This window comes from Littorina saxatilis, linkage group LG1, assembly GCF_037325665.1.
Source record: "Littorina saxatilis isolate snail1 linkage group LG1, US_GU_Lsax_2.0, whole genome shotgun sequence".
Classification (NCBI taxonomy): Eukaryota; Metazoa; Mollusca; class Gastropoda; order Littorinimorpha; family Littorinidae; genus Littorina; species Littorina saxatilis.
The window spans coordinates 72,093,492-72,117,625 of NC_090245.1; the positions used below are offsets into that span (position 1 = coordinate 72,093,492).

The 24,134-nt window shown below is 43.9% G+C and overlaps 1 protein-coding gene across 1 annotated transcript in view; it reads left to right on the top strand.

Moving 5' to 3' along the window:
- Window positions 1-13,284: 13,284 nt before the first annotated feature.
- LOC138978052 (uncharacterized) overlaps window positions 13,285-24,134 on the top strand; it is an 18,881-nt gene continuing 8,031 nt past the window's right edge. Inside the window, exons 1-4 of the mRNA XM_070350677.1 lie at window positions 13,285-13,459; window positions 21,675-21,942; window positions 22,304-22,526; window positions 22,686-23,053. Coding sequence (XP_070206778.1) covers window positions 21,679-21,942; window positions 22,304-22,526; window positions 22,686-23,053 — 855 coding nt within the window. The 5' untranslated portion in view covers window positions 13,285-13,459; window positions 21,675-21,678. The remainder of the gene's footprint in view (window positions 13,460-21,674; window positions 21,943-22,303; window positions 22,527-22,685; window positions 23,054-24,134) is intronic.

The following is a 24,134-nucleotide window of genomic DNA, read 5'->3' on the forward strand; positions in this document are numbered from 1 at the left end:
GGTTGATATGATTAACCTCTATAACACTCCCACTAGAGTCACAGCATCCAGCAGTACTCTGATAGATCATATCTATGTTACTGATCACCATAATATTGTTGAATGTTGTGTTCCAGCCAATGGTTGCAGCGATCATTTTCCTATCTGTTTAACATGGTCAAGAAAGGGTGTCAAAATTCCTAAAGTTGGTCACAAGACAATAAAATACTGCTCTTTTTCTCAATTTAACGAAGACACCTTTCTACATGAACTTTGGAATTCCCCACTATCTGATACTTACAATTTTAGGGATCCGGACGAAGCCCTAACACATTGGCTTAGTGCCTTCAATGACATATATACGATAAACATGCTCCATGGAGAATAAAGAGAGTTAGGCACATTGTAAAACCTAAATGGTTTGGTAATGATTTACAACATGCCATTGACCATCGCGATTTTTTTAAAGTCGGTTAGCAAGGAAGAGGAATACAGAGAACAGAGAAATAAGGTAAATTCACTTAAACGAACAAAAAAGATAAAATCTTTTCGTGACCTAGCATCATCAAGTTCAAAGCAAAACTCAAAGAATATATGGAAGGCAATAAATGAACTTAAAAATAAAAAGGCTGCCAGTCATCCGAGTTGATTTAAACACACATTTTTCTAAGTCCAAATTAAATGATTTGAAAGTTTTAGAAGAATTTTGCAAATCAAAACAAATTTCATGTCAAGCAAAAATTCCCCTTCTTACAGTACCTGAAGTTTTTCACGCACTTTCACACCTCAGGCAAACAGGCACCCGGGGGCTCGATGGGCTTGATGGTAGGATTCTTAAATTGTCAGCCCCCGTAATTTCTGAAACACTTACCTACATTTACAATCTCTGTTTAGACAAAAAATATTTTCCAGTAGCCCTGAAACAGGGTAAAGGGCGTGGTGGTAAGACGTCGGCCTCCTAATCGGGAGGTCGTGAGTTCGAATCCCGGTCGCTGCCGCCTGGTGGGTTAAGAGTGGAGATTTTTCCGATCTCCCAGGTCAACTTATGTGCAGACCTGCTTGTGACTTAACCCCCTTCGCGTGTACACGCAAGCACGAGACCAAGTGCGCACGGAAAAGATGCTGTAATCCATGTCAGAGTTCGGTGGGTTATAGAAACACAAAAATACCCAGCATGCCTCCCCCGAAATCGGCGTATGGCTGCCTGAATGGCGGGGTAAAAACGGTCATACACGTAAAAATCCACTCGTGCTAAAAACATGAGTGAACGTGGGAGTCTAAGCCCATGAACGAAGAAGAAGAAGATTCCTCTGTTTAAATCAGGTGACAAAAGAGACCCCTCAAATTATAGGCCAATTTCCATTTTTTCTGTGTTATCAAAACCACTGGAAAAGCATATCAACAAACACATCCTAACACATTTCAACCAAAACAACTTATTCCATCCTAAACAATCAGGATTTAGAGCTAAGCATTCCTGCCACACTGCCTTAATCTCTCTTGTTGATCAGTGGTTGGACAAAATAAACGATGATGAATTCTGTGGTGCCATTTTCGTAGACTTTGCAAAAGCCTTTGACGTAATTGATCACACATTATTGCTTAGAAAATTCGGTTTGTATGGCGTCGGATATGATACTATCAATCTTGTTAGTTCATTCCTCTCTGACAGACAACAGACAGTTCTTACAAACACTAGAGCATCGAGCATGCAAGCTGTAGATTACGGTGTACCACAAGGATCGGTATTAGGACCTCTGCTCTTCTCAATATATGTTAATGACCTCCCCCTTTATATTCAACATTTATGTGAACTTTTTGCAGATGATACCACAATTCACTCCAGTAACAAAAATTTAACTCGCTTATCAGAATCCCTCCAAGGGAGTCTAAACCAGCTGACAGAATGGACTGACCTAAATCACATGTCTCTTAACCCAAAGAAAACCAAATATATGATAATTACAACTAGACAAAAACGACAGAATTTTACCTCAACTGGTCCCGATTTAATGATTGACGGCAATATAGTGGAAAAAGTCGACCATCACAAAGTTCTAGGTGTCCACATCGATAACAACCTGTCTTGGTCAACTCACATTGAACAACTTAGTAAATTAGTGTCAAAGAAAGTGTACCTCTTATCTAGAATTAAACACTTCCTTAATTGTCAAGCCAGGAAGTTATTTTTCACTGCTCATATTCAGTCTCTTATTGATTACGCATCCACTCTATGGAACTCAGCAAGTGATAATTCCCTAAAGCTACTCAGCAGATTTATACACAAAAGAGCGCTAAAAGTAGTATTACTCTCACCGACTCAGACTACATCAACATAGGGGTCCTACCTCTAAAGTCAAGAATGAATTATAACAAAGGAATAATGATGCATAAAATTATGACAGAAAATGCACCCGAAACCATTTGTTCAAAGTTCTCTTTGAAGAATTCGCACCACTTTATAAAACTAAACACTCCTCTTCCTAGGATAGACCTATTTAAATCAAGTCTTGTTTATTCAGGAAGCAGCCTCTGGAACGCTCTTCCGGACGCCCTGCGGCAATCAATCAATCAATCAATCAATCAATGAGTCTTATATCGCGCATATTCCGTGGGTACAGTTCTAGGCGCTCTGCAGTGATGCCGTGTGAGATGAAATTTTATACGGCCAGTAGATTGCAGCCATTTCGGCGCATATTTACCTTTCACGGCCTATTATTCCAAGTCACACGGGTATAGGTAGACAATTATTAACTGTGCCTAAGCAATTTTGCCAGGAAAGACCCTTTTGTCAATCGTGGGATCTTTAACGTGCACACCCAATCCACCAATACGGATTCTTTTAGAACCAAATATTCTTTCCATTTAATGAACTCTATGAACAAATAAACTTGATTGGTATGTTCTCTTTGTATACAGTTGTTCATTATCGGAATTATGGTTTATTGTGACAAAATCACGAAGATTTGGCTCTTGTTTTGCTGAGCTAATGTATTGTTGGGTTACTTTCCGTTTATCTTCATTGCTTTACACCCAATTTTGAACACTACCGTATGATCTACAATGCTTCTACATAATGCGCTTCATGTACATAAACTTATATGTTCTACCATTAATGTTTTTATGTAACCTTTTTTTTTTCTTCTTTTTTTCTCCCTAGTCATAGTTATAGTAAAATAGTTTAGTCCCTCTTTAGGGCGAGAGCCAGATGCGAAAAAGCATATCTATACTTATTCTTGTCACCCTCGAAAAATAAAGATTTGTCATTGTCAGTCATTGTCATTGTCTCTGTCTCTCCCTCTCTCTGTCTGTCTGTCTGTCTGTCTGTTTCCTTCTCTGTCTCTCTGTCTGTCTCTGTCTTTCTTCTCTCTGTCTGTCTCTCTCTTTCTCTCTCTCCCTCTCTCTCTCTCTCTCTCTCTCTCTCTCTCTCTCTCTCTCTCTCTCTCTCTCTGTTTTTGGATTTTTAACTGAACGAGGCGTGTATTGTTTTTAAACAGCAAAGAAACGCGCTTTCTCTCTGTCTGTCTCTCTACCTCTCTCTCTCTCTCTCTCCCTCTCTCTGTTTGTCTGTCTGTCTCTCTCCCTCTCTGTCTCTCTCTGTCTCTCCCTCTCTCTGTCTATCTGTCTGTCTCTCTCCTTCTCTGTCTGTCTGTCTGTCTCTCTCCTTCTCTGTCTCTCTGTCTGTCTCTGTCTCTCTTCTCTCTGTCTGTCTCTCTCTTTCTCTCTAGCTCTCCCTCTCTCTGTCTGTCTGTCTCCCTCTCTTCCTATCTCTGTCTGTCTGTTTGTCTGTCTCTCTCTCCCTCTCTGTCTCTCTCTCTCGCTCTCCCTCTCTGTTTGTGTGTCTGTCTCTCTCCCTCTCTGTCTCTCTCTGTCTCTCTCTCTCTTTCTCTCTCTCTCTCTCTCTCTCTCTCTCTCTGTCTCTCTCTGTCTCTCTCTTTCTCTCTCTCTCTCTATCTCTCTCGTGTGTTTAAGTCTGAATGGATCTTTAAATGTTTCTTCAGGAGAAAGACATCTTGGGTCTAGTTTTTAGCGAGTCTCTACGAAGTACAGCAATCGAATATAAAAAAGATATACCTTTATTTCCGAAAGCTTAAGTGTGAAAATTAAATTTATTTGCTTTTTTGTTTACGCCAAAATGCACAGGCATCTTCGAACTTCAGCAGAAACATAAAGCGAAAAAAAGCAATAAGAGAAATCTGAAGACGGGAGACAAGACACTCGAGTTAGCTGTAGGCCCTATTCAACGACTTCTATGGTGTTTGTTATAGCACACGAAAAGAGAAAACTCCCATTATTCTTCGCGAACTCGATAGTCAAACATGGATCTACTATTCATAGCTATCTTTCTCGACAGGCATACAACATAGTCCCAGCGTGAAGTGCGTGAATCATACATTACACGTGTACATATTATATTCGTGCAGCGCGGTTCGATCGAAATTGGAGGAGCTCAGTCCCAAGTGACATAACATTTCAAGCACAGTATTAATAATACAAAAGTTGAAAATGAAGATTCAGAAGGTGAATGTTAACACAGGAACACGCACACAGACACACGGCCAGACAGACAGACGGACGGACGGACATAGAGACAGACATACAAACAGACCCATTGATTCACCGATTGACCGACAGACAGACAGACAGACAGACAGACACACACACACACACACACACACACACACACACACACACACACACACACACACACAGACATAGACACTGTTTCGCCGATTGACGGACAGACGGACATACTGACAGACAGACAGACAGACAGACACACACACACACACACACACACACACGCAAATGCACACACACGCACACACACACACACACACATACACCAATAGAGAAACACACACAGAGACACAGACATAGACACAGAGACACAGACATAGACACACACATACACACAGACACACAGACATAGACACACACACAGACACACACCACACATCACATACACACTCACACACATACAGATACACATAGAGACACAGACACACACAGTCAGATACACACAGAGATACACACACAGACACACATAGACACACACACACACACACACACACACACACACACACACACACACACACACACACACACACACAGGCAGACAGACAGACAGACAGACAGATACACAGATACACACAGAGACACACACATACAGACACAGACACGCGCGAACACGCAGAGGTGTACATGCCACAAATCAAATATAGAGTTAGAATACCAATATATCTTATAAATCTCGCGAGAACACGTTGAAACAAGAAACATTTATGTTCGGGAAAAGTGTACAGTGTTTCTTTCCCCAACAGGATGAAATTACATCAAGTGGCATATATATATATATATATATATATAAAACATCAGAAATTGTGAAAGAAACAATTGAAAGTCAGCAGAGACTTTCTTCCGAGATTTGTTAAAATCTCTTAGCAGAGATAGAGAGAGAAATAACTATCCCTTCACAGACAGCCTATTGGGAGCATCAGACCCTCCTCAAGGGGGACCGAGATTTACAGAGCAAAGTCCCTTTGTGGGGGACGTATCGCAAGGTAATCTAGTCCTGAGGAGGACCATTGTATTTGTACCTAGACCAGACACGTGTTTCGACACTATTGTGTCTCATCAGTGGTCAGGTGGTACTGATGGCGAGAGTTGTCAACCCATGGTATCCAACTAAGAAGCAAACCATTCTCTGAATGATAGCTTCTGTTGGCATGGGAGACTACCCTCATCTGACAACCCCAAGAGGATATCTGTGAAGGGAAACACTTTGATTTAAGGCCAAAGTGTAGAATTGATATTTATTAAGAAAGAATTTAGAAATTTAGACAAGTTTTAACCAAGAAATTAGGTTAAAACAAGGGAAATTTGAAAAAGCCTAAAGGGAGGTAACTCTGTACCAGCCTGCAGATCCAGAAATGGATACGCGAACAAGTTAGATCTAATTTTGAAAAGGTTAAACAGGAAAAGCGGTCAACTTTTCACTGCTGTTCAACACAGGACTTGGTAAAGAAGAAGTTTTCTGCTTTATTCAATTGGATCGCTTTAAAGGCGATGCAACTTTCACGGTGACCACATTATAAAACATAAGAAATTGTGAAAGAAACAATTGAAAGTCAGCAGAGACTTTCTTCCGAGATTTGTTAAAATCTCTTAGCAGAGATAGAGAGAGAAATAACTATCCCTTCACAGACAGCCTATTGGGAGCATCAGACCCTCCTCAAGGGGGACCGAGATTTACAGAGCAAAGTCCCTTTGTGGGGGCTAATCTAGTCCTGAGGAGGACCATTGTATTTGTACCTAGACCAGACACGTGTTTCGACACTATTGTGTCTCATCAGTGGTCAGGTGGTACTGATGGCGAGAGTTGTCAACCCATGGTATCCAACTAAGAAGCAAACCATTCTCTGAATGATAGCTTCTGTTGGCATGGGAGACTACCCTCATCTGACAACCCCAAGAGGATATCTGTGAAGGGAAACACTTTGATTTAAGGCCAAAGTGTAGAATTGATATTTATTAAGAAAGAATTTAGAAATTTAGACAAGTTTTAACCAAGAAATTAGGTTAAAACAAGGGAAATTTGAAAAAGCCTAAAGGGAGGTAACTCTGTACCAGCCTGCAGATCCAGAAATGGATACGCGAACAAGTTAGATCTAATTTTGAAAAGGTTAAACAGGAAAAGCGGTCAACTTTTCACTGCTGTTCAACACAGGACTTGGTAAAGAAGAAGTTTTCTGCTTTATTCAATTGGATCGCTTTAAAGGCGATGCAACTTTCACGGTGACCACATTATAAAACATCAGAAATTGTGAAAGAAACAATTGAAAGTCAGCAGAGACTTTCTTCCGAGATTTGTTAAAATCTCTTAGCAGAGATAGAGAGAGAAATAAGTATCCCTTCACAGACAGCCTATTGGGAGCATCAGACCCTCCTCAAGGGTATATACATATATAGAGGTTACAACACGAGTGGTTTTTTTATATGGCTTGTATTTCAGTCAAGACCCAGCGGATGAATATCATCGGGAGACACGAGCCTCTGGCGATATGTTGCGATTTATATTAGCTGAAGATCTATTCAGAAGCATTTGTCAATACTGTAATAACAATTTTGATTATTACTTTAGGCCCTGGACACATATATGTGAAATGTCTCCCAGATGTACCTAGTATGTAAAATGTTCCCAAAGGTGCTATTAAGTGTTATATATATATATATATATGGACGTACGTATAGATTCTGCGTGTGCACGTGTGTGTGACACACACACGCGCCTGCTTGTGTTTATGTGTGTGTGTGTGTGTGTGTGTGTGTGTGTGTGTGTGTGTGTGTGTGTGTGTTTGGTTGCCTACACTTATTGTCCCTTTGGAGAATTACCTCGAGGAAATGTGCGATTCACGGAAATGCGGGCTTCGGTGTGCGTGTGTGTGTGTGTGTGTGTGTGTATTTGCATGTCATGTTATATGGAGTCTTATATCGCGCGCGTATCTCCAGATGCAGGGATCTATTTATGCCGTGTGAGATGGAATTTTTTACACAATACATCACGCATTCACATCGACCAGCAGATCGCAGCCATTTCGGCGCATATCCTACTTTTCACGGCCTATTATTCCAAGTCACACGGGTATTTTGGTGGACATTTTTTTTATCTATGCCTATACAATTTTGCCAGGAAAGACCCTTTTGTCAATCGTTGGATCTTTAACGTGTACACCCCAATGTAGCGTACACGAAGGGACCTCGGTTTTTCGTCTCATCCGTGGGTGGCTGTGTGTGTGTGTGTGTGTGTGTGTGTGTGTGTGTGTGTGTGTGTGTGTGTGTGTGTGTGTGTGTGTGTGAGTGTGTGTGTGTGTGTGTGTGTGCGTGTGTGTGTGTGCGTGCGTGCGTGTGTGCGCGATGGAAGTAGAATTATGCAATAAACTATCCAAAATCACGATCAAAGTCATATTGAAGTAAGAATAAAAGTGGTAAGGAAAATAAAGTCTGGGGATAAGTGTAGGACCAGTGTGACAATTCAAATACATCGAATTTAGTGTTTGTTTCGACACCGCAGTGCTAGCATTGCTTCTCTCCGATCGAATTTGTTTTCCTGAAAGACGCTTCCTGTTCTGATATGCTGAGATTCGGTGACAGCGACACAAAAGATACCCCGAGAGGAACATTCCGTACCCAGAACCCGCCGCGCAACGCCAATTTATTTTAACCTTTAAAAACAGTAGCGCCTATGCTTAATGGGACGGATGATGAAAATCATGAACAACAAGAAATCAAAGATCAAGAAAAACAAAGACCACCCGGAACAATATACAAACAACGCCGGCAGCAGCAGCAACAAGACCAAGCGCAGCAGCAGAAGAAGTAACCATCACCACCACCACCACCGGAAGACCAGCCATCACCCCTTCCAATTGACCAGACTGAGGTTTGGAAATTACATTTACAGGTTAACCGTGTTTTATCTCTCCACACAGAAATGTGAGATTAAATGGGAATTGAGTGTTTGGGTGAAGGGGGAGGGGCCGCGCCGCGACAATACCGTCCCCCCATCTCCACCGCCACCCACAGATCCTTCTTTTTCTTCTTCTACTGCGTTCATGCGCTAAAACTCCCACTTACACTCGAGTTCTTTTGCACGAGTGGGTTTTTACTTGTTTACCCACCGCCATTAAGGCAGCCATACACCAATTTCGGGGGATGCATGCTTGGTATTTTTGTTTTTGTTTCTCTTCTTCTTCTTGGCGTTCGCAGAGGTTACACAATCAGTCCAGCACTGGTGATAAATGTTGTTGTTTTCTCCAACTCCTGTCGACTGCCGTATAGTTTGGTCTGCAAGGGAGTTGGTGACGGCCACACTTCTTTTCGTTCCTCATCTAGTAAGGGACATCGCTGTAAGATGTGTTCCGCTGTTTGGTCCTCTTGACCGCAGGCACAGGTTGGTGATGGCGCCAGCTTGAACTTTCGGTTCATGTGAGCATTGAGCCTGTTGTGGCCAGTACGCAGCCTGATGAGGTTGACTTGCTGCTCTCTGGACATTGTGTGGTAGTCATCTCTGTTTGTCCTTGGCCTCATCAATGCCTTGATGATTGTCTTCTGCTCACTAAAGCTGACACTGTTTTCAGGTTGGTCTTCCACGGCTCCTTCTTTTGCCAGCTCATCTGCCCTTTCATTTCCTGGTATCCCACAGTGTGCTGGTATCCACTGGAGGACAACTCTTCTGGTTTGTCTGACCATCTGTAATGCTTTGGCCAGCTGTGGGAGTTTGTCGTTCTCTAGGGCCTGAAGGACTGAAAGGGCGTCCGAGAGGAAGACAACTTGGTAGCAAGGGTCTGCGGAGTCCTGAACGAAGGAGGCGGCCTGCATGAGAGCTTCTGCTTCTGCTTTATAGTTTGTGCAGTGTTTGCCAGTGGCAACGCTGGATGTAGCTGTATGTCCCCCAGGGAACTGGATGAGAATGCCTGCACCTCCATTGAGCACGGCGTTAGTTGCTGATCCATCGGTGTATACATGGATCCACGCCTCTTTTGGGTACTGTTCGTCGATCAGGGCTAAGGTGAGTGCCTGTCGAGCTGTGTCATTCTGATCTTCTCCTGAGGTAACATGTGGAACACTGGTGCAGATCTGGATGCCTGGTTTCTCTGTTGCCTTGGGGGTTTCCTCTTCTTCTTGAGTCAGAGGTAGAGTGTTCTGTGGAAGGACTTCCCTGTACTGTCGAGAAAATCTCTTGCTCTCGTGTACAAAACTGCTCCGTTTAAGCCGGTTCTTGGTGAGGTTGCTCAGTCTGTGCTTCATGGGGTGGTCGGGTAGGCACTTGAGCTTCTCGGCCTGTACCATAGTCTTGGCTTCTCTTCTCTGACAGAGGGGTTGGATGGTGGTAAGCTTCTCCATTTCCTTGATGGGCGTGGATTTCATTGCACCAGTGATGAGTCGGAGGGCCTGGTTTTGCACACGGTCAAGGGTCTGCAGGTTTGTCTTGGCTGAGGTTGACCACGCTGTGGAGCCGTACTCGAGGTGGGGTCTGATTGTTCCCTGGTATACTGTCTTCAGTATCTTCTCGTTCGCTCCCCAGGTGGTACCTGCCAGCTTCCTGAGTATGGCTAGCTTGCGCCGGGCCTTCGTCTCTGCCTGTGCAATGTGTGGTTTCCAGGTCTGCCGCCTGTCAAAGGTGACACCAAGGTACGTTGCTTCTTCATCCTCTCTCAGAGGAGTTCCACCAAGCCTAATGGTTCCGGCTTTCTGCTTTGGCGACAGTGTGAATAGGGTGGTGGAGGATTTCTCCTTGTTGATGGAGACGCACCAATCTTCTGCCCATGCGTTCAGCCTATCTGCCGCTTGCTGCATTCTGTAGGTGGCAGTACTTGCGTGCTCCTCCTTGCACCAGATCACAAGGTCGTCTGCGTAGAGAGCAGCTTTGATCCCCTTGGGCATCTCAGACACCAGATCGTCGATGAAGAGAAGGAAGAGTGTGGGGGAGAGGACTCCGCCCTGAGGGACGCCATGACGAAGGAGGAACTTCTTGCTTTTGGTCTGGTCGACGTTAACTCTTGCCCTGCGGTTATAGAGGTAAGAGCGAATCCACTGGTACATGTTGCTGGACACGCCTTTCCTCAGCAGTTTTACAAGGAGTCCATCTTTCCAGACCTTGTCAAAGGCCTTCTGAAGATCTATCCAGGTGACGAAGACCAGCTTCTGTTCCTGAAAGGCATCTTCAACTTCTTGCGCCAGGTAAGTGACCTGATCTTCAGTGCTGCGGAACTGTCGGAATCCAGCTTGCTCAGGGGCGAGGAGGTTCCTGGATTCCAGGTACCACCTGAGGCGCTCGTTCACAATTCTCTCCAGGGTCTTCACAACACAGCTGGTGAGGCTGATTGGGCGATAGCTGGTGGCCTTCTTTGGATCCTTCCCTTTTTTTAAGATGGGGATCATGATCGCTTCTCGCCAGAGTTGTGGTAGCGATCCTTCTTGCCAGCTGCTGTTGAAGACCTCGAGTAGCTTGTTCTCTGCTGCACTACCAAGGTGGGTTAGCATCTCGTTGGTGATGCCGTCTGGGCCAGGGGACTTCTTCGCCTTTGACTTTTTCAGAGCTGAGTGCAGCTCGTGGAGTGTGAGTGGTTGACTCATGGCGTCCACTGTCGACTGTCTGGCAGGTCTCTCTCTTTTCTCTCTTCTTGCTTCTCTCTGTTTCTCGGGGCTAACATGGAGGTTGCTCTCAGCTGCATAGCTTTCAGCAAATTGGTTGGCAGCATGCTTTCCAGTTAGCACCTTCCCGTTCTCTTCCAATGTGATCTTTCCTCTGCTGGTGTTCTCATCATTCAACTGCTTGGTGAGCCTCCAGAGCTTTCTGCCATCCTTCTCAAGGTTCAGAGAGCTTGTTTTCTCTTGCCAGCTTCTCCGTCTTGCCTGTAGCTTCTTTTTGAGAAATTTGGCTTTGGCATCCTGGAGGCGGATGTTGTTGTTTTGTGACGGGTTGACTTCTGCTTCCCTTCTGGCGTCTGCCAGATCATCATCCAGTTCCTGCAATTCATTGCTCCAGTAGGGCTTATAGTCTCTCCTGGCACCCCTGGGAATGGACTCACGCGCTGCTCTGAGGATGCTCATGTTGAAGTCCTTCGCCACCATGTTGATGTCTCGACCCTCGACTCTGATGTCTTTGGTGAGTTCGCTGGTGCGGTGTCTAAAGAGGAACCAGTTCGCTCTTTTGTAGTTCCACCGTGGGAAGGAAGCTTCAGTGCAGGACTCCATGCCCAGGGTCAAAAAGACTGGCCGATGGTCACTTCCACCTAGCTGTTCTCCGACCTCTCTGCTGGTTAGCTGGTGCATGTCTTCCGTGCAGAAGGCTAGGTCAGGAGTTGATGTAGTGTGCCATCTTCTGGAGTAGAATGTAGGGCAGTCAAAGGGACTGTTCAAAAGGATGAGACCTTTGTCGTCCTGCCAGTTCTCCACCTCTTCTCCTCTCCGATCCAGGTGGTCATATCCCCAACTCTGTGAATGACTGTTGAAGTCACCCACCACGATGAAGTTGGAGGCCTTTGCAGGGATCGTGTCAAGGGCGAGGTGTCTATCATTGGGGCAGTAGAAGTTGACAAGATGGAATTCTGATGTCTTCGTCTGGATTCGAATCACCTGATATTCGGAGTCCTCCATGTGCGTTTCTATCAAACAGGCATTGATGTTGTTCCTGATGAGGGTCAGGATTCCTCCTTTGCTTCGGTCTGTTCTGTCGGACCTAAGGCATTGGTAGCCTCTCACTTTGAAGGACTTTTGGGGTGTCAGGTGCGTCTCCTGAATACAGCAGATGTTGATGTTCTTCTCATGCAGGATATGCTCCAACTCTGTCTTCTTGTTCAGGATACTTTCTGCGTTCCAGTGCATGACCTGAAAAGGTCGCTGCTGACTGGGTTTCTTCCTGGTTGTGGTGGTGCCAGTCACTTTCCTCCCGCGTCCCCTGGCGTGACAAGACGGACGGGAGGGACCTCCAGTAGTTGGGGCTGGGTCCCTTTGAGGCATGGGACCCGACGCTGCTCCACCCTGGGGGGTCCTCAATGGGCGAGCGCCATTTCCATCTGTGCTGGTTGATTGTGTCATCATTTGCGTAAGTGCGTGTACCCGTGGTTTGTTAGAATGCGCCGTGCGGCCCGGGTCCTCCGTCTTCAGCATTCGGGGTTTTCTGTCGGGGTTACCTCACCCTTAGCTCATGGCCCGTACGTCCTACCCTGAGAGCACAGGGGGGAGGATTTTCCGGGATCCCACCCGGAGCCAGTTTGGTCCGCGGCCGCAAGCGGCTGATCTCCATATCTGAAGACCGTTCCCCTATCCGCCACCCGGGGACGCGCTGGGTTGGGGGTGGTCGCCCCACTGAAAATCCCACACTGGGTTAAGAAAGATCAGCCTGTCCCAGGTTTTTGTTTAACCCACCGAATAATGACATGGATTACAGGATCTTCTCTATGCGCACTTGATCTTGCGCTTGCGTGTGCACACGAAGGGGATAAAGCCCAAGCAGGTCTGCACATACGTTGACCTGTGAGATCGGAAAAATCCTCAGATCCACTATAAACTTTTGTACTCAGAATCTATGCAGCGGTTGTGGTGCATGCAAACACAGTTGACAACTGCCAAGCGGTACTATTGTGAACAACAGCGAACAGACCCACAGGATTGCTATTCCTGCAGAGAGAGTCTTTTGTTAAGCCACAAACCCCTTTACAGAGTTTCGGATCGACATTGTGCGACGTTGAAAATCTCACCAAGTGGTGTGTGTGCGTGGTTTTTTTTCTTCTCCGGAGAACGCTATTCATGAATTTAACTTGAGGCTTATGTAAGAATGACTAGACTTTGATGTGATATATCTCTCAATCAAAACTGAATATCAGTCATATAAATCCTGATGTGATAGAGAGTCTCTTTCAGAGGTTGCTTGAGTGTTTTGTGGTGTTAGTTACCTGCGGACACGAACCCTGAGGTAAGATGCAAGACCCATCCCTATTCGTTGTATTTTTTCTGTTACTGAAAATCAGTCGCAAATGCATTTCTTTGAAAAGCAAGTAAACAACCAAAGAAATAAAGAAAAGAACATAAAGAGAGCGAATAAAGGGGTATTCCCCCCAAAAAATGAAATATAACAAATCAGACTACACCGCTAAATTTCGACTTCATTCTTGTATATATCAGTGACAGTAATACCTTTATTTTAGAGCATTAAAGGTATCCTTCCCGTCAAATTGCCATAATACGTTCACATTTCGGTTTTTGAAATAACCGACCATCAATGCTTAGAAAATTCAGTTATTCGCTTGGTTACAATAGACTACACAGACAGAAATTCGTGGTACACTGCCTTTTATAACCTTTGCTTTTTACAGTTAGTCAAGTTTTGATTAAATGTTTAGAGATCATTGAATGCAAAGTTCCATGAAGATCTCTTCAGTAGTTTTCTTAGAATCGCACTCCACAAACACACATACACACACCCACTCACCTTGATCTTGCCAAGCATAACCCCAAACACACACACACACACACACACACACACACACACACACACACACACACACACACACACACATATATATATATAAACGCGCGCGCGTGCGCGCAAACACACAAGAACACATACACCACCACCCTCCTCTTGATTCCTAGTCACTCGCGTTTCGAAAAATCAATCTTCAAAATAAATAAAACTGCTAAATGATGAAACAGAAAACAAAATAAAACAAGATAAGGAGAGAGAGGGGGAGAGGGGGGGGGGAGAGCAAGAGACAGAGAGAGACAGCGCTCGTGCGCGCGCGAGAGAGGGAGAGATAGCGAGAGAGAGAGCATTGGACTGAACGAAGAAAAGGTTATTCCCCTTAAATAACCCTCAGATTGACTGCCGACTGTCGACGTCATTTTTGTATAGAGCTATAGCTAGCTATCTTTGACAGTATTGACACTATTTCAAAGCATTAAAGGATCCTTTCATCACATCGCCCCATTAGGTACACATTTCGGTTTTATGTTTAGAACAGTGACATTTTAGACCATGAATAACTTGAATCTGGTGTTCAGAAAGTTAAGTAATTCGCTGTCTCACAATAGACTGCAGAGACATTATTAATCATTCTTGGCGCACCGCGTTTGAACATTTGCTTGTATTTTCTTCTTCTTCTTTTTCTCCTTCTTCTTCTTCTTCTTCCGCGTTTCTGGATTGTTTTTTTTAATCTCAGGGTCACCTTAATGGTGTTAGTTTCGAGCTCCACTTCGGCATCTACTTTGCCGCGCAAGCTGCATGGCCCTTGACCCTCGACTTGGAGGGTCTGAGTTCGTGCGTGCGAGGTAACTCTGTATTTACAGTCCCCAAACTTTCGCTGAACATTCGCGCTTTTTAACGTGCGCATTGGTCTTTGTGCCTTCATTTTTCAGACGAAGGTGGTACGATTCAGTCTACCGAGTGCGCTCTTGTCCCGCTCTTTTTTTTTTTTCGCCACTGACTTGAAGTGGCACTTGTTGGCTGATCCAACACTCTAAACAGAAGTGTTCCACTTTTGACCACATTCATGTTACAAGTTTTGAACACTTTCTGACATTATATATAGTACTGCAAGCAAATGAGGCACACAAAAGACAGACATAGTATTCTTAAGTGTTCATTTGAACACTAGTGAACACTATGTGAGCTACTTTTGACAGCAGAACTAAGTACGTTGTCACAAAGTGTTCGACATTTGTTTCTGAGATGTGTTCAAAAGTGGAACACTTCCGATAAGAGTGAAGATTCTGGATTTGATTTCATAAAAGCAAATTCCGGGGTATTGTCTTTTGCCGTATGCGTCCCCCAACAAACACTAGAAAGTATAGCACTAAAGACTCAGACCGGTTCCGTTTTTCCCATTCATCCCATTTAATCATAATCATGGAGTCATTTTGAGTAAATCATTGCAGGTAGAACTAATGTCCTTTCGGTCAAATTCGCCAGAAAACGTCTCCGAAAGGTTCCACGCGGAGAGAGAACTACAGTTTAACTTTTAAATAGGTTCTTGAGTCTACGAATCTTCACGTCAGTTGTATACCTGTGCCTCTCATGACAAAGCGTAATGCAAATGCAAAAAAGAATTGAAATCGATCCAAGCGTGAGCAAGGTCAGGAGACTGAAGTGTCTATGTCAGTATGTGCTGTCTCGGTTACTGAGTTCGAGACAAGAGAGAAAAGATAGTTTCCACTTGACTGCCTTATGACGGGTATACCCGTCATGCGCTTGTGCAGCCGCAGCGCCTTAGGACGGGTAAACCCGTCTTCTCCGTTCCGGGATTTTCCAGAAATGCTGACACACAAATAGCAGCCAATGGCTTGGTAGGATACCTCATTCTCATGAATAAACATAAATGGTGACGCGGTTTTGCGTCTGAAGGCTATTTTCGGCCTTGGCGACAGGGTAGGGGAGAGAAATCTCGACTCGTCAAAATGGCTAACGGTGACAGTCGACCGGGCCCTAGTAGGGAAAAACAAAGCCGGACTGACGCTACAGGCGGTGCAAATGATTATGGATACTGAGAGGGGAAGGAGGATATCTTCTTTCGGACGATTCGTTGGAAACATGTAGATGATAGTGATTATAATCCTTTCTTGGAGCAAGCAAAACAGCCACCTGTGTTTGATCCACAGGCAGCGGAAGATGCGCCAGACTGATTTTTCAAAAGTTCATATTTAAACATTATTATAAGCCAAACTAATTAGTATTTCCATGATTAGACACTAAAAACAGATTCTTGGTTCAATTTCCTTTAAAAATAACATAGGTTTTATTTACCTACCTACTGCCAGTTTGGAGCAAGAATTTTTTGTGAATTATTAGGGGAAAGGCTCCTAATATAGATCGGCTCCTAATATGGACCACCTCCTGTTCTGACAAACTAACGGCGCTAGAGCGCTCAAAACAATTTCATTCGCTTTATTCACCCTCTCTGGATAAGTTGCACATGTCAAAACAGTTGCAGAAACACAAACCTCAAAACCGTTAGGCTTTTTCGCTTTTTTTCACTTTTGGCAGCGTTTCACTCTAAATTTGCCGCCTAAAACGGACTCGTTTCTGTCCACAGCCAAAGCTTTCATAACACAAAAATGGCTATATATGACAGCTAAGACAGTATTTGTTACATTTTAACAGTGTGTACCCCGAGTTTCTACTGCAAACAAAAAATAATAGCAAAACCTCAAAGTATGTGTGAGTCCCCTAATATGGACCACCTTCAACAAATCGAAGAAAATAAAAACTAAAGGCAATTTTAATTAATTCATTAAGAAGCTTGCTGAAAATAACCTATAACTAGCCCTCGAGATTTCAAAAAAATATAACAAATAGTCTTTTTTTTGTGGAAGTTGATAGTTTCACTTATTTCCACTCTGTTATTGATAAGCTTCTTCAGTTTCCTGGTGTGCTTCAAATAATGCTCTCATCAACCCGAAACAGCTAAATCTAAAGCATATTTGAATTAGTCTGACTTGCACACTAAGTTGTATCATGTTATTTTGAAGTATAGGGGGCTTTTTACAGTGATTCGTGAAGGCCGCTTCACTGGTCCATATTGGGCGCCCAGGCTCCTAATATGGACCATTTGTGATTTTTTCTGTATTTAATTTTTGCTGAAGGTCTATCAAAGCTATTTCACTCTAATTAGGCCTAACTGTTAAACTAAGAGAGAAGGACTACCAACCACAAAATGAAACTTCTTCGCAAGAAAACAAGCTAGTTATCAGCAATAAACAAAAAGTGGTCCATATTAGGGGCCCTTCCCCTACACCCCGAACTCCAATATTCCCTGGCAGTCAGGAATGCACATACGCAAGTTTTGATTGGCAGCGAAAGGGTAGTATACTTTTAATATCATCCTTCCTTTGTGTGTATGTATAGTACTCATCAAGATCGTTCAACACATTACAGATACCATATTCACTTATCGAAATGCGTGATACACGACAACACAAATGTCAAAGCAAATTGGTACATTTTTGAGTGGATTGGGAGTATTGAAGGTAACACATTCAAAACAACATTGTGTATGGTTCACATGTACGTACCCCTATTTGATTTTGTTAATGAATAGATACAATAATAATCGTATATTTGTCTTTGTTCCTGTTTTTTTGTTTTTTTGTTTGGTTTGTTTTTTCATTGACTGTATTATTATTTCACTGTATTATAATTAAGCAGGTAGTACGTTCAAAATGTCCTCATTGTTTGCTTGTGTTGTCTTTGTAAAAAATAAATAAGTGTAAAAAAAACCCACAAAAACACAAATCGATAATTTCAGTCTTTTTCGATACTGATTTGATGTTGCAAATTTTTTTTTACTATCGCGCACACTGTTCGGGTCGAGCTGGAGTAGAATAATAGTACACATTCGTCTACAATAGAATAGCATACAGTAAAAGTCTTTAACTGTTAAAATATTTCACAACTGGTGCAATGGCACGTCGGACCCATATCTTTCGATTCGGGGTTCGATTCCCGGTCGTGGTATTGTTTTTTTTTTTCTCCTCGGCCCTCCTTGAAAAGAAGTTTGCTCTGCGAAGACATGGGAGGTGAGGGAGAGAGACCCGGTGTTAACACGAGAAAATTACTCCCACGAGATTTTTACTCCGGAGTAAATATTTCGTACGAAAATGTTACTACCTTTACGAAAAAAGTACTCCCCCATTACACGAGAAAATTACTCCCCATGTGCACGACAGATGAGTTCCGAGTAAACATTTCGTACACAAGTTTTACTCCCCTGACGAATAAATAACGAATAAATTACGTCACCCTAACACGAGCAATTTAACTTCCCATGCCAGGTGTACGACATTTTTACTCCCTTGTCCCCCGTTAGTCTTGGTGGTGGAAGGGGTGGAGGGAGGGTAGCGCGACATTCGTTTGCGCGATATCACATATTGGCATTATCCCTTTGCCCGCATTCCATTTTCGCGTACGAGATTTTTACTGGAAGTAAAACAAATGGGGAGTAAAAATTTCGTGGAGGGAGTAATTTTTTCGTGCCTTGGGGAGTTCTTTTCTCGTACGAAAGGTGTACTCGGAGTAAGAATTTCGTACGAAATTTTTACTCCGGAGTACATTTTTCGTGGAGTAAAAATGTTGTGTTTACACCGGCAGGACGTTACCTGCACGGAAGTCAAGCGTGGCATCATGCGGTCAAGTGCGCTCAGGCGGTGTTGGTTGGGTTTGCAGGCCATCTTCACTTAACAGAATTCGGTACAGAATTCTCAGCCTTATTTCTTTTAACACCCCCACCCCCCTCCCCCCGGTATAGTCATAAACGGACCAAAGCTTTAAAGTCCGCTCGTACGAAAAGTGAGTGCACGTGAGAGTTACAGCCTACAAACTGAGGAGGAGAAGACGTCTACAAAAGCAAAGCGGGATAATCTGTGAACCAAGGTTTATGCAACTTGAGCTTTGTTCGGGGGTTCATTGACCAGTTATAATTTCACCCCACTGACACACATAATGTGGGGTTTCTAGTCTGGAAATATTAAGACATAAGTGTGTAGATTTAGTCACTGTTAAAGGCCTACTAAAGTGCAAAAGTGTTATTCCCCGAAAACATGTGCAATAGCCATCTGGTAAATGTTCCGAAGACCATTTTGTAAAATTTTGCGTGGCTGATTTTTTTAATTAAATAAAAACCGATTCCGCGCACTTGACCATTCTGCGAGAGGCAGCCCCGATGCTAGTGACGTCATGATTGTGGCACCGCGTACAGGAGCAATATGGCCGACAGTGATAGTAGCGCTGCCACTGCTAGTGCTAGTACGTATGTTCCAACGGAGATTCCATCTTCGAAGCGGAGAAGATGTGGCTTCACCTGTGCTGTCGCCGAGTGCAGCAACAATCATCGTAAGTGCTATACCATGCACGTATTTCCTGATGATACAGAAACTCGGAGGCAGTTTGTGCAAACTTGCAGCCGAGCGGATTTCGGTCCGAAGTTTGGGACGCCAAATCAAATTTTTGATTTTACCTCTGACTGCTATCCTGCGAAAGTGGCACTTGCAGCAAGCTTTGGATTAAACACGAGTTGTAGGCTAGTTCCAAAGTCAGTGCCTACATTGCAGAAGCCGTGTCGTCTGCTACCATTGACGGCAACAGCGGCACTTTCGACAGTGACGAACTCAAGTACAGTAACCTCAGTATCCAGAGCCAGTTGCACTGTGACAGACGTGACAATGGCTATCACAACGCCAGTTTGTATCACCACTGTGGGCCAGAGTGTGAGCAGAGGAGCTTTTGCTAAAGGGGAACGCCAAAGGGTAAGGAGAAAAATTGTGAAGTGGCACAATGTTTATCATTAATTTCTGAAAAACTTACATTTCATTGTGAATTTGTACAAATGACACTGCATGGTTTTCGTCAACTTTCTTCAAACATTATTCTTGTGTATTGACTGAGAATACTCTTACTGGACATGTAGATCAAGATTCCATGTGCTGAATCATTTTGCACCTAAGATGATAGGATTCTCATACCATGGGATTCTTCACAAGTAAATCAAAAATGTAGAAAGAGTACGAATATTCATCCTTTAAAAGATGATTTATATCATTCAACAAGGAAAGCAAATGCTTATACAACTCACCTTCCTCTTTTCCAATTACAGTGGTACCCCCCTTTTTACCACCACCCCCTCCTTCCTATAGAAGATTCTCCTCTTTAACCCCCCCCCCCAAACCCCAAAGAAGACTCCCTCCCTTATTCCCCTCCCGTAATCATACTACCGAATAGAAGACTTCCTCCTCTTAACCCCCCGTTTTCTCAGATGTTCTATTCATAGTCTCTGTAAGTTTGTACCCCAATTTTAACACTAATTTTTAGACATGATCTTCTCAGGTTTTTTTTTAGATCTTAAAAGGAGGACTCCACTGTTAATGACCCCCCCCCCCAAAAAAAAAAAGTCATTGTCATTAATTGTATTTATGAAAAGATATGTGATAGGCAATTCAAAAGAGATTGAAAATATAGTGTGTTGCACTGTTTCAGGGCCATTCTTGCTGCTCTGCATTTCAACGAGAACAGCAACAGGGAGCAGGCAACTGATGGTGCGGGAAATGCCCAATTCAATGTTGGCTTTCCGGTCTTTCATCTTCATCTTCATCGCTCAAACCTTGCAGTTTGAACTGGTATGGCTCTATGCCTATTGCTCAAGAATTCTGCAGTTCAGATGTTTCCAAATCCGATTCAAACTCACTGCTTTCGCACGAAAGCTGCAATTCCGACTCATCATTCGCGTTCGCCATCATCGTCCATGCACCAGCTACTACGTCACTGGCAGGGGAGAGAAGCAGTAGCAAAAATTTGTCGATTGCTTCCCTTCTCGCTGATTACAGGTGAAATTGAGCACTTTCTTAGGCCGACTACGGGCGATCGGAGCGGAAAAAACTGTTTTGTTCAATATATTTGGTACTCTGATATGCAGCTCTTTCGATTGAAGCAATAAAAATGTTGCACTTTAGTAGGGATGAACATGATTGACGGACGGTTGTTTTCACACGTGAGTCTGGAAGGCTCTACTCCTTTTTTTTGAAAGTGTGAGCTACCAACACAATTACATTTTGATGTTATCGTAGAATGTTGGCGTTACTCGATTCTTGGCGATCTTGATGCTTTTGAGCTTCAGACCAAGTAAATCATTATCCATGAAAAATATTCTTTTAAATACGATTGACAATGCATGCTTTAAAAAAAAAGTTCTATCCAAACCAGGAACGAATAAAGACACTATTTTATAATAAAAATAATCAGCTTTGTCCTTCTCTTGAAAAGCAGTTTGAAACGAGTCACGCCAAAATTCCACGACGATGTCGTAATGGTGTTTCCCTTATTTGTTGGCGTTACTTTTTTTGTGTAAAGTGTGAGCTACCAACACAATCTATGGTGTTCCCCTTATTTGTGCAAACTCGCCTTGGCCTCCGAACATCCCCGTGTGCACGCATGCGCACTATAAAGAACCCAAGTTCACAGCGAAAGTCTCAGGGCTTGGAAACATGAATACACGCATGCAGGAAAAAAGCTAAAAAATGGGTAGCGCCGATACTGTATGGCAGCACGCTTTCCCCAGGGAGAGAGCAACCTGAATTTTCATGAGGGTAACCTCACAGGACCATTTGCATCTTATCCTTATCCTTATCCTTATCCTTATTCCCAGAGCCATGTCTGACGGGAGCCACAAGATGACCTGTGTCCCTACCGACGACAAGAAGCAGTGGAGGAAGAGATGTCCGCTGTGCATGGAGGCCTACAGTCAACCGCGAATGTTGCCATGCCACGACACCTTCTGTATGGGTTGCCTGGAGTACGTGACGTTGTCATGGCAACAGGTGTCGGGACAGGAGGCAGGCAGGCCCGACATCTTCCCTTGCCCTGTGTGTCAGGAAAAAGTCACCATCCCCAAATTGGGAGTCAAGGATTTCCCGGTAACAAACGGACACACAAACAGCAACATTCAAACAAACAAACAAAACAAGCAAACAAACAACCAATCGTTTACTCGATCAATAACAGAAAAGGTTTGAGTGGGAAAGGTAGGGGGTAAGAGAGTGAGATTCGAAGAGTTTTTACCTTCGTTCTCTGCGTTTGAATGGAGAGTTACAAAATGCTTATGGCAGGTAGCTTTGTTGTCGTGACCGCCGTGTAGAGTGTTACACGGTGCTCGGGTCTGACGCCTGATAAGAACGTAGCCGTCTTCCGGCCTTTTCTGCGCAGCTCATTGAGTGATGCCATTTGTCTTGTGGTCTTTCCCAAATAACGAAACAAAGTTCTCTTCGTTGTACGCAGAAAAACCACTACGTGGCTGACTGCTCAGACGAAGAGACGAGCCCACCGCCGCGGACCATCTACTGCCTAACATGCAGCAACAACAATCCCGTGCACGGGGCGTGTTCCACGTGCCAGAGAATGCTGTGTCAGCACTGCCAGCACTTCCACAGCCTCTTCGCTGGCTCCGACCACTCTCTCTGGCCTCTCGCCACCGCTGTGGTTTCTCTGGGCCTGGCTGCTGGTAGGAATGATTTCTTTCAAACTCTAAACTGTGAATAAACAAGATACAACTATGAACATGTACTCACCAGAAACATCGACAATACAAAAACGAACAAATGAATATACACATTGCATCAAATGAAGCAGACTCCAAGTAGACTCTAATTCCCTTGTGCAGGTATTCCTGGAGATCCCAGCCGTGACTTCAGACCTGCCGCCCCGACCGACGGAACAGACACAGACTACGCCAACACCCACGACACTGCTACCCCTCCCCTGCTGCCATCCAGATCGCCCCACAGCGAAGAGAACCCTTATGATTCATTGGTCAGCCCTGACCCTGGTCCGGTGTACGACGAGTACCAGCCATGCTCGTCAACTGACACTCCAATCCAGTTCGTGAACGGGCCAGAGGCCAGTGGTCATCCAGAGAGGAACCGGTTCAGTTTGCTGCCCGATGCAGTGACCCGTGACGTCAGGTGGCCCAAGGCTCGCATCCTATTACTCTGCATCTCTCAAGACGCTCTCATCCTTTTCGGCAAAGATGTGAGTTGAAATTAGTTCTTCTCAGCAAAGATGTAAGTTGTTATTCGTTCGTCTCGAAAACGATGTAAGTTGTAATTCGTTCTCCGCGGAAACGACGTACAATTATTCGTTCTTCACAGAAAAGATTACAAAAATTCGTTCTCCTCGGCAAAGATGTATGTTGTTTTTCGTTCGTCTCGAAAACGATGTAAGTTGTAATTCGTTCTCCGCAGAAACGATGTGAGTTGTAATTTTTTCTCCGCGGAAACGATGTGAGTTGTAATTTGTTCTCCGCGGAAACGATGCACAATTATTCGTTCTTCACACAAAACGATGTCGAAATTTGTTTTTCGTAGGAAAGATATATGTTGTAATTCATTCTTCTGGGAAAAAGATATACAATTTAGTCGTTAGAGATGAAACTGAAATACATAATCTTCACAAAAAAGATGAAAATTAGTTGTTTATTTCGGCAAAGTTGTATGTAACTTATTCTTCTCGGCAAAGATGTGAGGAACTCACTCTCCTCCAAAAAGATGTAGGTACTTCATTCTCGTAGAAAAAGATGTAAGTACCTCATTCTTCTGGGGGGAAATATGAGTTCATCAAGTCAAGTATGTAAACGTTCCTATCTTATACATGCAACTTTTCAGTCCATACAACTGTTCCACTACCGGCACGGTTGGCCTAGTGGTAAGGCGTCCGCCCCGTGATCGGGAGGTCGTGGGTTCGAACCCCGGCCGGGTCGACTTTAAAATTGGCAATCTAGTGGCTGCTCCGCCTGGCGTCTGGCATAATGGGGTTAGTGCTAGGACTGGTTGGTCCAGTGTCAGAATAATGTGACTGGGTGAGACATGAAGCCTGTGCTGCGACTTCTGTCTTGTGTGTGGCGCACGTTATATGTCAAAGCAGCACCGCCCTGATATGGCCCTTCGTGGTCGGCTGGGCGTTAAGCAAACAAACAAACAAACAAACTGTTCCACTTCGGGTTAAAAATCGAAGGACTTTTACGTGCGTGACTATTTTCTTGTTTCAGCTGGCATACTCCGTTGTCGGGTATAGAAAGAATTTGATTTGTCACTAGACTTTTGTGTTCCCTCTT